This window comes from Mytilus edulis, chromosome 9, assembly GCF_963676685.1.
Source record: "Mytilus edulis chromosome 9, xbMytEdul2.2, whole genome shotgun sequence".
NCBI classification, from domain to species: Eukaryota; Metazoa; Mollusca; class Bivalvia; order Mytilida; family Mytilidae; genus Mytilus; species Mytilus edulis.
In genome coordinates, this window is record NC_092352.1 from 46,671,740 (window position 1) to 46,688,865 (window position 17,126).

General features: G+C 31.2%; 1 protein-coding gene and 1 long non-coding RNA gene across 2 annotated transcripts; one reads left to right on the forward strand and one right to left on the reverse strand.

The window, feature by feature from the left end:
- Nucleotides 1–2,637: 2,637 nt before the first annotated feature.
- On the forward strand, nucleotides 2,638–9,062 carry LOC139490338 (uncharacterized). Its single transcript, XM_071277157.1, has 3 exons — nucleotides 2,638–2,796; nucleotides 5,857–5,977; nucleotides 8,842–9,062. The coding sequence occupies exons 1-3, from the start codon at nucleotides 2,694–2,696 to the stop codon at nucleotides 8,975–8,977; spliced, it is 360 nt and encodes a 119-aa protein (XP_071133258.1). The 5' UTR covers nucleotides 2,638–2,693; the 3' UTR covers nucleotides 8,978–9,062.
- A 4,299-nt stretch (nucleotides 9,063–13,361) lies between these two features.
- Nucleotides 13,362–16,528, reverse strand: LOC139490340 (uncharacterized). The gene is made up of 3 exons (XR_011656292.1): nucleotides 16,385–16,528; nucleotides 15,458–15,491; nucleotides 13,362–13,473 (listed from the first exon to the last, which is right to left on the reverse strand). It is a non-coding gene; the product is annotated as an uncharacterized lncRNA (long non-coding RNA).
- Nucleotides 16,529–17,126: the final 598 nt, after the last annotated feature.

Sequence of the window (17,126 nt, forward strand, 5' to 3'; positions counted from 1 at the left end):
TTGTTCTATTTCAGTTTCAAATAATTTTTGATTTTGACATTATAAGTTATAAAAAGTGTTGCCATTTGGGGTCTCGAAATTTTAAGTGAAGAAGATATCACGTCCTAATCTCGAACTGACATCATTTAACGCTTGCCTTTCTATTCTCCAACTTTTACTATGCTAAATGGTATGAATTAATATTGTTATTTCCTACCAAAGAGTATATTAGATTATGCTGACTGAATCAAATGTATATGTAAGACTAGGAATTTTCACTAGACAACTATTCATTATTTTTAGTTGTTCATGTTCAACGGAGGATAAATATAACTGGAAACATATCAACATACTTGACAGAAGCCATAATTGATTTATACAGTATATGAAACGTACCAAATAAAAGAAAGTGTGCCTAAAAGTTCTGATGGCTAATATTTTAAATAAGAAGATATTGTAGAATTACCTATGAGACGATCGTCAATGATGAGCAAAACCCATACAGCAAAATCAGATATAAAAGGCCACGAAATTACAAATGTTAAACAAATCAAACGAACAACTAACAGCTTAATTTATGTAAAAAAAAACAAAGAACGAAATACAAATGTGATATAAAGCATCAAATGAAATCCACGTAATTACACATACCTGACTTGGGTCAGACACATACAGAATGCGGCGGGGTTATGCATATTAGCGGGCGCCAAACTCTCCTAACCAAGACAGTGGTGTATCAGTAAATCATTTAAAGAAATTATAAGATTTTTTGTTTAATCCCTTCGCACGCACCGAGCGTGGCAGGATATTGCATGTACATCCCTTCAACTATAATGTACAAAATCTGTGAGAACACACGATTAAGGACAGTTTTTATTTTTTACATGTACAGCCAAATATGCAACCCAGATCTTTGTATCTATTGAAGAATTTATGTTCTAGGTAAAATGTTATCACGAAATCCCTGACCTAATAAGTATACATAATGCAAAGATAACGTTCATTGAAACCCAAAAACGTCACGAACTACACGGGCATAGGTAATGAGTTGCGAAATATAAATCCCAAAAAGGAACATCCCGATCAAAAAAAGGCAAATTAACAATAGGGAAAAAAATAGCTGGTGTAAAGTTTACCATGTAAAACTGAAATATCTAAATTTAGAAAAGGACAGCTATTACCGTTAAAATTTCATTTGTTGAAAGTCAGTTCCTGAGAATAGATTTTGGCAGTTTGTTTAGAGAGTTTTTGATTATTTGACGGAAAAAAATTATCAAGATTTTTTTTTTAAATTGCAAGATAACGATTTTTTTTTAGTTTATCAATTAAATGCTATTCAGACGAGTCTTAACTGAGTTTGATAATAAATTCTAAAAGTACCGAAACAAGAATATTAAAAGGGTGCAATTGTTACCCGTAGGAAATACATACAACCTATCGAAACCGTTTATTGTCAAAACGTACATTAATGTTTTCAAGGATTAGATTAACCTCTTCAATAATTTTATCATATCTAAATTAAATATATCTAACGTAACGGTACCCAAATTGCACATATTTTGACAGCTTTTTGTTCAACTTTAATTTTTTTATGATCCAGACAGAAGTTTCTATTCTGTGATTATTTTGTAGTTGCATACCTATTTACTTTATAAGTCCACCCATTAAATTTTGAATCAATATTGAATTTTAGATAAATAGTTTGAAAAACAAATCGTCATAGATACCAGAATTAAAATTTTGTCTTTGCGCCAGACGTGCCTCAAAACGGTCCATTATACTGTAATGAGGAGTACAAAAAGTGCCTAATTCCATAACCTTCCATATCAAATTACGGATGTTTTGTTCTATTACTTCAAGTTTTTTTAGAACAATTTGACATTGCACCATACTGATTAGTCATTTCTTTAGAAATGGATGCTCGTTGCATATCTTTACTTGTTCAATTTTTACAAATGATTTTTTTGTGGACGTCGCATGACGATTTTACTTTTTTTCAGTGAATAATTCATCTGTTGATATTCATTGTGAATGTTTTGTGAATATCTTTATATAATTACCTATTTGAAAGCCGTGCATGATGTAAGATAATAAAAACAAAAATGTTTTTTCCATGAGAAAACTTTAGGATTTTCACTGCAATTATGCTAAATAGGTACAATTTTGGTACTCGATGCAATTTGGGCACTGAAACGTTAACATAAATACCCTTCTTATCAATTAAGAAGGTTTTAAATGAGTTGCAGCAACAATTGGATTTTTCAAAAGGCAAAAATAGGAAAACTTTGTTTGATAGCAGTGTAAAACAGCCTACCAAATAATGTGCATCTCAACAATAGATACTGTGTTTTATTACAATTATTTATAATGATGCGTTCTATGGTAGTAGTCAAGGCACACACGTTCAAAGGACTGAAACACTTTTCTAGAGGACGAGATAAAGTGATTGTTTACGGTCGAGGCACTACAACATTTTGTATTAAAACAATAGTTGATTTATTTTTTTGTATTTACATTCCTTTCCATTGATTACCTTTTCTCACTAATATATGTATCATGTGAAAAATGATGGTACTTTGCTATAATTTTCATTGTATCTAATGTCATAATATTTATAACATTGTAATCTCTGTCTACTCTTTCGTCCTACATAATTATGAATAATAGATAGTGGTACAATACAAGTGCATTATCATTATTACGCAGTTACTGAAATGGCTAACTGGTGTGTTACAATATGCGTTCTTTTGTGTGTCAGTGTGCAGCTTTCAATGGAATATTGTTATCCTGGCGGACCACCATTTGATGGGAAAGGAGGTAAGTTGGATATCAAATATATAATTTTGAAATAGCGGTAAAACAATGTTTATTATTTGCATATTCAGATAAGCTGACTATCAAATAATGAATAATTTTTTTTTTATCATAATCAAATCAGACACACCTCTTGCTTGTTAACTTTTAAATATGAAAAGAAACATATTCAAAGGGGTGTTAGCGACGAATTCGACAAAAGACATGAAATATAATTCATTTCTATTTCAAACATTTATTGAAGAGGAATACAGAAATAATATTATTGCGTCAGCTTAGAACAGTTTCGTCATGTATTATTGACTTCCAAGTAAGTCATGCTATATTTTTAGCTCATTTGAATTAGTATTCATTTAAGGTCACAGTACCAAATTGAACATAGTTCCAAAGCTGAAAATCTTAAAGCAGTAGAAGTTTGCATAGTGACTAAATGATTATTAACTTCATAATTTGCCATTATGCATAACTTTCAACATAACTGTTTTGTCAGAATGGTCAAATTATATATCAACAGATAAAGTATTCTAAGACAAATGTGAAAAGCTTTTACATTTTTAATTATTTTAACTTAATGCTGACTTTACTTTTATACATATTCTTTCTTTTTTTTTTTTTTTTAAAACAGAATATTTAATAGCTGTTATTACTTTAAAGATAGAGCTGAATTAATGAACAATTTTCTAAATGGTGAAAATATTGATTGTAAAACAAATAAATTAGTGTTTTATAACAAACAAGACAAGGTATTCTTTGATCTTATAATAACAATACTGTTAAGTTTTTCAAATATCAATCAAATTATGCAGGAAAATGTATGAAAATAAATGTAAATATATGAAATAAAGTGTAATAAAGAATTTATTCTTATGATTAATATATTCTTAGTCAATCAAGAAATCATAAATTTGGTTTAGTTAAAACTCAAAAAAACATGTTAAAGATGTAATATGTAATAAAAGTAGTGACCTTTAATGCCATGTAATTCATGAAATTACACAACTTTTTTTATAAAGTAACGCATTATATTACAAGTACATGTAATGCACAAATTGCTGCATTACACATAACATGCAATAACTTGGAAAAATATAATGCATTACCATGCATTACATTGACAAATTTGCATAACCCCATGCCTGGACAAAACATAGAAAACTGAAGACTAAGCAACACGAACCCCATAAAAGAACTGGGGGTGATCTCAGGTACTCCGGAAGCGTAAGCAGATCCTGCTCCACATGTGGCACCCGTCGTGTCGATAATGTTATAACAAACCTGGTAAAGAGTTTAATTCGGTAGGACAAATTCATGAAAAGGGAAGGGGATTGTAGTTACGACATAAGGAACATATCAGGTATTATCTGTGAAACGGTTATTCCATAACGGTCAACAAACTCGTCATGGCGTCCGTAAAGTTTACGTAGGAATGATTTCAACTTCACCATTTCGAACTCTTGGTTTAATAGCTTCCTTGTGTGGGGCAAACCTCTAGCAAGGAAATCATGATATGTCAATAGTGATGATTTTAGTTTCCCAATTGTGAACTTTCCATTTCTAACTAGCAACATTCCAGCAGCGCCTGATACGGAATATATCTCCCAACTGATACGATAATTTTCTATGTGTTGTACATTTGTAACATCAATATACAATCACACAGTAACATGTTAAACTACACAAAATATACCAAAAGACACAGTAAATATTATAGATTTTATCTTAATTATAAATGACAATCAAACATATTCTTTAACAAGATGGTTAATGATTGAACGGTCACATGCACGATGTTGTTCATTCATTAGTGCTATAGAGCATTTTTTTTTTTTGGGAATGAATAATTTATCAAATAGGCAAAAAATGTAAGTATATAATGATTACATTAGTATTTCATTTAAGGTACATGTATAATGTTTACAATACGTTTTATTTCAGCTGCATAGTTACCTGTGTGTGAAGGTTAAGGTATATTCATAGAGTAAATAAAATTGTCGAGTTCCGCTTATGATATCAATTGGCTTGAAATAAAGCATTTAGACTAATATTAAAAGTATATTTCAACATTCCCAAATAACAAATTAGTTAGTAACTGTGGATTCATTTATTTTCACGAGTACCAATTGTTTGTGAATAGAGGAAAACCTGCATATTCGAAAACAAAAGACAACACATTTATTTGCTGTTTTTAAAGGACAGATAACTCATGTCAAAAACAGATGAATAAAAAGGTGTATTCCTCTCATTGTTACCGCCTGTTGACACTATTTTCTTTTACTTAATAAAATTGAGAATGAAAATGGGGAATGTGTCAAAGAGACAACTACCCGACCATAGAACAAACAACAGAAGAAGGTCACCAACAGGTCTTCAATGCAGCGAGAAATTTCCGCACCCAGAGGCGTCCTTTATCTGGCCCCCCAAAAAATATATATACTAGTTCAGTGATAATGAACGCCATACTAAACTCCAAATTGTACACAAGAAACTAAAATTAAAAATAATACAAGACTTACAAAGGGCAGAGGCTCCTGCTTTGGGACAGGCGAAAAAATGCGGCAGGTTTAAACATGTTTATGAGATCTCAATCCTCCCCCTATACCTCGAGCCAATGTAGAAAAGAAAACGCATAACAATACGCACATTGAAATTCAGTTCAAGAGAAGTCCGAGTCTTATGTCAGAAGATGTAACCGAAGAAAATAAACAAAATGACAATTATACATAAATAACAACAGACTACTAGCAGTTAACTGACATGCCAGTTCCAGACTTTAATTACCTCAAAACCTATTAATTAAAAAATAAGGAGATATGGCATGATTGTCATGACACAACAATCCACCTAAGGTCTTATGAAGTGGATGTAAGCAATTGTAGGCAATTGTACGGTCTTCAACAATAAGAAAAACTATACCGTATAGTGGGTTTCAAAAGGCCTCGACGTGCAAAATATCAAATGATAGAACTGAGAAAACCAAATATAGTTTTGGAATATTCACAGATTACAATGAAACTCTTGTGTGTTTTAAAATAAAAAAGCGATTAATATTTTCCTTATTTGTAGATGAATTCCAGCCCTGTTTTATGAAAAATAATATAACATTACATGCTGGCGAAACATACAACAACTATCACGAATGTATGAAGTATATGTGTCATTCTTTTGGACAATATTCTCTTTGTTCGTACGTAAGTTTACACATAATGCAAGACTACAGCGTACTCTGACCTTTAACGTGTTTTAGTAAAAGTAGTATTTTGAGCACCAACATTATTAACAATGGCGTCTAATTTATTTCCAACAAAAAGGAAGGGAACAATTTCTACTGAATTTGATTCACATCAGGGCTATTTGGAAAAGTCTATCACTCTTGACTTAAATTCACAATATATAGACCAAAATTAATACTTTAATGTTACGACAATATAACAACTTAATACTGAAAAGAAATTTAAATAGCAAACACCTAAAGATATCCAAAAAAGCTAAATGACAGATATTGTTATATTACAGTTCGTTTCTGTGAGTGTTACATTTTAATGTTGTGTTTCTGTTGTGTCGTAGTTCTCTTATATTTGATGCGTTTTCCTCAGTTTTAGTTTGTAACTCAGATTTGTTTATTTCCTCTATCGATTTATGAATTAAGAACAGTGATATACTCCTGTTCATAAAAATGTATAAAAAGGAAATCCTAGAAAAAACAGAAAGATTGGTATTAAAGCAAAATATGTACTTTCGGATAAGCATTAATCCATTTTAGTTCGCGACATCCTCCTATGCAAAACATGTAACGATGAATTGCATTTTGGTCTATGAATATACCGAATTGTAATACTTTTTAATTGTAGAATTTCATTCCTTATAATTTTCTTCTGGTCACGTAAAAAGTCCTTTGGTACTAAAAAAAAGCATTTGAGCGCGACGTCCTCTTGCATTTGCAGGTCTACTTCAAAAGCTTTCCGTGCTTATTTTTTTTCGAAATATCTGATATGTTTGTTTATTAACAAATTGGAGACGCACTTTTGCCTAGATTTACTGTAATTTTTCTATACGTCAATTTCAAAAAATTGGAGATTTGGGCTAAATAAGAACTAAATAAAAATTTCTCAATTAACAATTCAACAAACTATTCATTGATCAACTCCTCAATTAGATGGAAATTTTCAATCAGATACGAGTGGATGTTTCTACAGTATGTCGTAAATAATGCCATAGCGTTTTATTTAGTAATTTATATCTTTAGACGAAATCAATACTTCAGATATAAGTTCGTGAGCATCTTCGTATCGATGGGTTTTGTTGGTTTATTGAATATTTTTTTCTTCTGTGTACTGAATGCTGTTGGTCTTTTTCTTTTGGATATTGTGATAACTGTTCTTCATTCAACTTCAAAGTTATGGATCTTGATCCCCTTCAAGCTGTGATTTATTGGAGCAGCATGTACTGTAAATTCAGAAATTATTGCGATTTTGTCATTTTTTACGCCTTTAATTTTTGCGATATTGAGAAAAATCCTGTTTAACTGATTTATAAAATTTCAAAATGGGAGTTTGATTTATTTCGGTTATAACCATGTCGTATTTTTCGCAAAATAAAAAAGTTTTTGAATTTACAGTAATCATTTGTAGCAAAATGTATTTATACCAATCACATCAAATGAAAAATTTTGAAATGTTTTCTGTCTTTTTACTGGACTGACACCAAGAGTAACATACTGCAATAAGAAAATTAACCCATCAGGACATATTATTTTGACACAGAATATGCTCTATTGATATGACAAGATGAACAAATGTTAAGAAATGCAATATTTTGACACAGAATATGTTCTATTGCTATGACAAGTTGAACAAATGTTAAGAAATGCAATAAATGCTATAAAAGGAGCCTCTGGCCTTTGTTAGTCTTGTATTTTTTAAATTTTAGTATCTTGTGTACAATTTGGAAATTAGTATGGCGTTCATTCTCACTGAACTAGTATATATTTGTTTAGGGGCCAGCTGAAGGACGCCACCGGATGTGGGAATTTCTCGCTACATTGAAAACCTGTTGGTGATCTTCTGCTGTTGATTTTTATATGGTCGGGTTGTTGTCTCTTTGACACGTTCCCCATTTCCATTCTCAATTTTAATTCAAAAATGTGTTTAGTCTTAGAGGTATGATTTGTTTTATTAGTTGTTAGTGGCTTTGAACTAGCTGTCAGATAACTGCGAGTACTCTTAGATCTGTTCCTAGTGTCTTTTTGTTGTTGGGATGATCAAGTACCCGGCCACGTCCACTTGTAATTTTGTTTATCTGATGAGTTGAGCCTTTTTCAACTAATAGTTTGTTCTAATGTTGTACTGTTCTACCACTGTCCCAGGTTAGCGGGAGGGTTGGGATCCCGCTAACATGTTTAACCCGGCCATATTATTTATGTATGTGCCTGTCCAAAGTCAGGAGCCTGTTATTCAGTGGTTGTCGTTTGTTTAGGTGTAACATATTTGTTTTTCGTGCGTTTTTTTTTATAGAAAGAAGGCCGTTAGTTTTCTCGTTTAAATTGTTTTACATTGTCATACCGGGGTCTTTTATAGCTGACTATACGGTATGGGCTTTGCTCATTTTTGAAGGCCGTACGGTGACCTATAGTTAATGTCTGTGTCATTTTCATCTCTTGTAGACATTTGTCTCATTGGCAATCATACCACATCTTTTTTTTTTTTATATATTTGTATGAAAAAGTCGGGGACAAAACATTCATCTAAACCAACATTCATGAGAACCGACTAGAACAATACCTTAGAAAAGATAAGGTGTTTCAATTAAAACCGACGATTCTTTATAATTCATTAACAAAGTTTTGAAATAGATGCACATTTTCCTTCACTATAGCATTACTAGCAATTATAATTACTTCCAAATTACAAGATAACGTAACTTTTGTTATAGTTTATTTTTCTAGATACCAGCATGCATGCACATACATGTCTGCAAAAGACTAATATAATTTATTGTTATACTTGTGCATATTACATTTCATGAAATACATGTTTTTTGTTTTTTTTACAGAATCGATGTACAAAGTGCACGTGTTCCCCCTATGGGATGTACTGAAATACGAGATGATAAATGTGAATATCATATTGTAAAGTCGGATAACTATAGTAACCCATGCCCTTATTACCCTCCTAATGTTGTTGGATAACATGACAAACAGTACAACAGAAAATACCGGAAAAAAACCAACTTATTACGGAAAAAATTATAAGAAAATAAAAAAAATATATTCTAGAGTAGAACATCAATCGCCTTCAAAAAATATCGAATCAATGTACTACGTTAAGTGTGTTGGACTTTTACATTTTAATGTTGTGTCGTTGTTCTCCTCTTATATTTAATGCGTTTCCCTCAGTTTTAGTTTGTTACCCCAATTTTGTTTTTTTACGAGTTTTGAACAGCGGTATACTACTGTTGCCTTTATTTATGGTAATCGTAAATACATAGCTTAAATGTATATAGGTTATAGTGTAAGGAATTTGCATAATGAAATTGTTATTGTAAAGTTGACATTTTATATCGATTGTTTTTTTTTCTTTTTCTGTGGACAGGATTGACATTGATACAATACTTTTTCGACTTTAAGTAATTGCCAAGGAATGTCCCCATCCTCTATCTTTTGGATCAGTTAATAAATAAATCAAGTTAATTCGGTATAAACCTACCTTCAAGAAAATCAATGTGGTCATTTTTATAAATTTTCTGTTTAGAAAACTTTTAATTTTTTGAAAAAACTAAGGATTTTCTTATCCCCGGCATAGATTACCTTAGTCGTATTTGGTACAACTTTTAGGAATTTTGAATCCTCAATGCTCTTGAACTTTGTATTTGTTTGGCTTTTTTAACATTTTGATATGAGCGTCACTGATGAGTCTTATGTAGACGTAAGGCGCGTCTGGCGTACTAAATTATAATCCTGGTACCTTTGATAGCTATTTACACATAACTTCTTTTTTACATCTTAAAGTTGCCTGTTTTTTTAGGGATAGAGAAATGGAATAAACACTCATAGTGACGTACATAATTTTATTGGGGTAATCAAGAAAATATGTTTCCTGTTGAAGAAATGAGTCCATGTGAGATTCAACTGACAACCGAATACGGATACAATTGTTTTAGAAAAAAAGCCTTCTATTTATTTATAATAATACTTGGATCTGTTATTATAAAATTGTTATTGAGAATACGTTTTGAAATTATCTATTCTGTGTATTATATTGTTTCTTTTCTTTGGAAAAAGTAAAAAGTTCCGTTTTGTCCCTGTACTACTTATCTTGTTTTAGGACATGTAACAATTTATCGAAAAACATCTGAATATAATTTACCTTATCAAACCAATGAAAGTATGCAAAACAATTTTGAATGCTATTTTTACGTGTAGTACACCAGGAACATTCCTAATATTTCACCAAATATCAAACACTTACATTTTAAATAAACACATCAGATGACATAGTATAATATTTTTTTTTAAACTTACAAATGACATTTAAATGCATTCCTTTAAACATCTGGTTAGTGATCCAATAGGCCACATGCACGATGTTGATCATACATTAGTGTTATAGTGCATTAGTTTTGCCGGATGAATAAATTTAAAAATAGACAAATAATTTAAGTAGAACATGTACAAGCCGATTTAGCATTTTATCTAGGATTAAGGTTTGCAATAAGTTTACTTTCAGCTGCAAATTTTACTCCTGTGAATATGAAGATGAACCCATAGGTTCAATTTAACTGTCAAGTTTCGCATATGATATCAATTGGCTGGTACATTTTTGTACCAACGAAGAGTTAATATAAGAGTATGCTTGTTAAATAAAATAGTTAATAGACTCGTAGCAATTCTTACAGAAACCTATATAGCTACCTGATTCTATTATACAGGACATCTAGACACTATAATACTATGGCATACACTATATTGAGCCTAAGAAATGATTACTAAAAAAAGAACAGTATTAGCCTGGAATAAATTACCAGTATTGACATTTAGAGCTCCCACTATGGAAGCTTTTATGACACCGATTCCGGATAATTGAATGTTTTTATCCTGCACCGACAGTACAGCATGCACCTTATTATAATGATTTTTTTTTATCTTTAATCTTATATTGTAAATAAACATTACCAGCACTTGTATAACGCTAAAGTATTGAGTACTCATTTATGACTTTAAAATTGAGAATGGAAATGGGGAATGTGTCAAAGAGACAACAACCCGCCCAAATAAAAAACAACAGCAGAGGGTCACCAACAGGTCTTCAATGTACCGAGAAATTCCCGCACCCGGAGGCGTCCTTCAGCTGGCCCCTAAACAAATATATACTAGTCCAGTGATAATGAACGCCATACTAATTTCCAAATTGTACACAAGAAACTAAAATTAAAATAATACAAGACTAACAAAGGCCAGAGGCTCCTGACTTGGGACAGGCGCAAAAATGCGGCGGGGTTAAACATGTTTGTGAGATCTCAACCCTCCCCCGATACCTCTAACCAATGTAGTAAAGTAAACGCATAACAATACGCACATTAAAATTCAGTTCAAGAGAAATCCGAGTCTGATGTCAGAAGATGTAACCAAAGAAAATAAACAAAATGACAATAATACATAAATAACAACAGACTACTAGCAGTTAACTGACATGCCAGCTCCAGACTTCAACTAAACTGACTGAAAGATTATGATTTCATCATATGAACATCAGGCACAATCCTTCCCGTTAGGGGTTTAGTATCATACCATCATAACATATATGAGAAGAACATAACCCGTGTCATGCCAACAACTGTTTTTTGAATAAATGTGTTTAGTTCCGATGCAAAGACCTTATCAGTGACTCAATATTAACGCCAAAATATGCAATCTTTAATGACTTGACAACAGTATCGTAATTATATTCCTTTTTAATAAGTCTATTCAAAGGTTTTGTAAGTTTCTGAGGTGAATTTTGTGCTTTATAAAGAATATTACCATAAAAAATTGGATGTGAAATACCTGAACGTATTAGAAGTCTGCATGTTGAGCTATATTTACGAATGATGTCTTTATACCGATGATAAAATTTAGTAAATGTTTTGACTAGTTTGTGATATCGAAAACCCTGGTGTAATAATTTTTCAGTAATACATAAATTTCTCTCGTTAAAATCTAAAACATTGTTACATACACGAGCGAATCGTACAAGTTGAGATATATAAACACCGTAAGATGGTGACAAGGGAACGTCTTTACCTACTTTGAAGTAAACGATTTCACTATTTTTTTCTAATTTTTCAACGACGATGCCCAAAGCCTGTTCACTCCTGACATTGTATATTTCTTTTCATTGATACTTGTTACATACTTCTCAATGTTAATTTGAATATATGAGAAGACTTAACGAGTTATATTTAATCCATAATCCATGGGACGTGTCATTAAAAGTTACATAAGATTTGTCTTAAGGATGTACTTAGGTGAGGTTAGGTAAAAATTAAGAAATTAAGAAAACTATAAGCTGGTAGAACATCAATTAAGGATAAAGATAAGCTAAAAATATTGATAGGTGATGGACCTCCTTTTCGAGATATTTGAGATTTAAAATATGGCGGGAAAAGGCTGACTCGGACTTATACCTTATATTTGCATTGGTATTATTTGGGTCTAAAAACAAATGAAAGAAAATCAAGAGTCTTCTAAAATTTTGGTAAATGATTTTTAATGAGCTATTTAGTCTTATATGAAAAAATAAATGGGTGTTATGGGGCAAAATATTTTACATTGTATTGTATGGAAAAACACCAAGGAGTCCGAATATTTGACACAAATTCTAATACCTCACCTAAGTACATCCTTAATATACATCCTAGGACAAATTTTAGGACAGTCTCTAGACGGTTTAGATTTGTTACTTCAAAGGGAATCTCGTGTAATCTACGTATTAAAACACAGACATGAATTATTCATTTTGTATTACTTTAACGTAACCCTACACAATGAGTAAGAAAATAAGTACGAATTTTAATACAAATTCTACTTAATGATTTTTTTTTTATTATTTTATTTTCTCAACAACATACCACCCAAAAAAAATAATATGCTTGCACATCATAAAGTTATACTAAACGTTAGAATGGTATAAATTCTATACTAAGACAGCTTATAAGTAGTCCTAAAGTTGGGCTTAAAATAAGGAGATATCTTTAGATAAGATCTTTTCAGAAACCTCTGGAATAGATTACCTTAGCTGTATTTGGCCAAATGGTTAGGAATTTTTGGTCCCGCATGCTCTTCAACTTCGTACTTTATTTGCTCTTTTTAACATTTTATATTTGAGCGTCACGCATAAGTCTTTTGTAGACGATACGTGCGTCTTGTGTAAATATAAAATTTCAATCCTGGTATCTATGATCAAATGTGGACACAAATAAAAGCAAAACAATCTCCTAAGATGATCTCTAGACATATCTTAGTCTTAAGACACCTTCGATGAAACGGCTCCAATATTCACTCCTTACAAAATAAACCCAAATCTGCAAACTTTTTTTTTTTATTTCAAACTAGGATGAATATAGTTCAAAACGATTTACATGCATTAATCAAGTTTGGCTTAAGTGTCAATTTGCAATTTGTTTGTTGTCAATCCAAACTGTTTGGTTCTGAAATAAAAGCAAATAAACGATTAATAGTTATAAGAAATAAAAAGGTTTGTTGGCAATTAATTTCGACGATTGTAAAATATATCAAGTTCCCTTGGAAATGTTTTGATCAATCAAAACAACGGTTACCGAAAATAATGAATGCTGTCATACACAAGATCGCAATCAAGCTGTAAGTATTATCATTCGATGAAACACTAATTTTGAAAACACAAATCGTGCATATATATATGTTCCAGACCATATGAGTATTTGGACCGTACGCGTACGGTCCGGACCGTATACGTATACTCGTACGGTCCGACCATACGCGTACGGTCGGACCGTATGAGTATACGCGTACGGTCCAGCTGATCATACATGTTTTGGGATCATATGGGTTAAATTTAAACAAACATTTATCAAAATCTTTATTTTTAGTTATACAAATTGTTATTATTGCAAATTAGATGGATAAAGTGAATAAGCGAACAATTGAAATTAAATATTCGTTTAATTGTATATCCGTGAATTCTATTTTCACTCTGGCCAAAGGTGACACTTGCTTCTAATAAGAACGTCGTATTTTTTTACATTTACATGTTTTGTTAATGCATGTTCCTTTGCGTATGCATTTCTTTTGTAAAGTTCATAAATATTCTAAAACAATTGTCCTGACCTCCCACATTATGTTTACTTTCGATAACTTCAATTTCAATGAGCATACTGAGCTGCAGTTAATGAATTACCGGCCTGCAAAATACAGGAGATTAACATTAAATAAGCGTGATCTTTTTAAATAGTTAAAATATTAAGTTTTTATGTCAAATGCTGTTGAACTTTTTATATTAATTGGAGATATAAGTTATGTTGATCTGTTATATACATTTGTATCTAATAAACGTGACCAACTTCTTAATATCAGTCAGACCGTACGCGTACGGTCCGACCGTATGCGTATTTTGAAAAAGTACGCATACGGTCCAGACCGTACGCGTACGGTCCAAATACTCATACAGTCTGGAACATATATACATTGTCCTTTTACAACCAAAATAATTCAAATGGCATCTCCTGGTATACATTCATTTAAAATGAAAGGAAAATAGTGATTGTCCATTGTTACAAGATCTTATGAATACCAGTATGTCAGCACAGTGTTATTTTCTTTGTTAATATTTTTAATGATCGCTTTCAATCAAGGGATATGTGCGTTACGAGTGTAATTATAAACCAACTGCGTATCCACGAAACTCTCACCTTGATGACAAGCTCTTAACAGTCCAAGACAAAACAATTTTGAACAATTACTGCAACACTACAGATACTACATGAAGAACAGGCACTGCTTACCATTATGGAGCACCTGAGATCACCCATAGTTTTTTTGTGTGGGGGTCATGTTACTCAATCTTTATTTCTCTATATTTTGTATCTTTGTCTTTTTTTGCCATGGCGTCAATTTATTCGACTTGTGAACTTGAATGACCATCTGGTATCTTTCGTCTCTCTTTTACTTCAGTAAACTATTGACGGGGATACTATTGGTGTTGTACCACCACATTCCCTTGAGTGTACGCGTATTATGTTAAACAAATATTATATTCAACTCTTTAATCATAGTAATATCAGTAAAATACAGGAGAAAGGTTTCGAAAGTAGAACTATCTATACAAATAGAATAATGCCCTTTTCACCTTGATACGATGTAAGCTGTTTGTATTAGACTTCATACAAAAACGCCACGAACAATAAAAACAATTATAATCATACACTTTTTTAAAGTATAAGTATGTATTAAATTATCAATTTTTGCAATATGAATTAAGTGATAAAAATATTTCAGTCAAAATAATGTTTTCGTCGTGTTGATTTACTTTACATTCTTCTTTGCATATATATAAAATTAAGAACATGTACACATGATTATTTTTTTTTTAAAGACATTGTCAATTCACAATATAGGATTGACATTTCAAATTTCTAACAATATTATCTAACTCACCGAAGGAGGCTCTTACTTGTCTCGTAATATAAACCTAAAATAGATTTGAATAACAATATGTTATAATTCGCTTATTAAATATAACAATATATAATTGACTTTGAAAATACTCTTAGCAATTACTGTTGATTTTAAGAATGTCTAAATAACATTTTAGTTACGAATTTCTGTAAGTTAGCTGTACACATCAGCATTCATTTTCAAACTAATCAACTATACATACAGGGAGCAAAAGCTACTTTTATATAACATTGCTACTATACCCACATTTAAACGGATATTTCAGACTAGTTTTATATCAAAAAGAATTAACAAAAATACGGTTGAAGTTTGTATAATAAATTGTTTAAAATAAAAACCAAAGTAGTTTACCGGTATACATATCTCAAAAAATCTTCATATAAGTTTGATATTTGTAACATTATCAATCTTAAAACAACTCCGAATTTGTTTTATCTAAGTTATGAATTTGAATTTGTCAGATGGCAAAACCAAATTTGTCTCAAAACAACAGCTTATATTGTACAAATTAGTGTTTCAGCCTACGACATCAATTTTAAATGCAACAAAATATTATATCTGTCTAGGTTTAAATGATATCTTATATAAAACATGTGTATGTGAACGTATATTAATGATTTTAATGCACATAGCGAGTATTTACGCTCGATGAAAACATGAATGATCAAAAAGGGATATTCGAAACGATATAAATTCTCTTATATGCATACAACATAGTTCACATATAGATTACCAACATAAAAACTATGTTGAAAGTATTTTGAACACGTACAACAACGGATTGTTTGACACTGGAGCTTAATAAAAAAAGGTTTACTCCATCGTACTAATTTCATTATCCATATTTCAATAAAAATTTTGGAATAGTTTTTATAATATGTAAGCCAATGTATTTTATATACCTACCTGTACACAAGAGCTGCCAATATTGCTCCTGAATACGGACCTGCCCAATAAACATAATGATATTGCCAAACATTTTCATTGAAAACATAGATACACAAAGCTGGTCCAAAACTTCTCACGGGATTCATTGATGCCCCTGTTATCCTACCGCTGTCAAATGAGATTTTTAACAAATTATTTCTTGTAAAGTATTCCTGTATTTCGTGGTTACCAATTTTCGTGAATTGTGGATATATGTAAGTGATTTTGTGGTTTTGCCAAACAGAGCATGCAGCCTCAAAACTTGTGTTTCATCTGTAGCACATGTACAAAACCCACGAAAATAGGTATTCAAACGAAAAAAAATGAATCAACAGTATGACTATTTAGAATTTGATTGTCATCAGAATTGAAGAGCATTTCACTACCTTTTTTATCGATTTAGTTTCCAAGAATGCATGCGTCCATGTATGGTAAAATAAGTTAATGTACGGTAATTTTTAAATTTTGATAATCTTTCGAAAATGATAATGATTTTTTCTAAGGAAATACATTTAAAATCAAAATCAATCATTAATTATTGCATACACAGCCTCGCTGCCTAATTCGAACAAATTATAAATCTACATATTTGTTTTGGATATTGCATACAGTAAAAAAGTTATGCATTTGCAATTTGTATTTCGCCTATATTTTTGATCATGTTCGAATTTTATCATTCTTTTGACTTTAAATGTGAATTCATACTTTACAGAGTATGTAA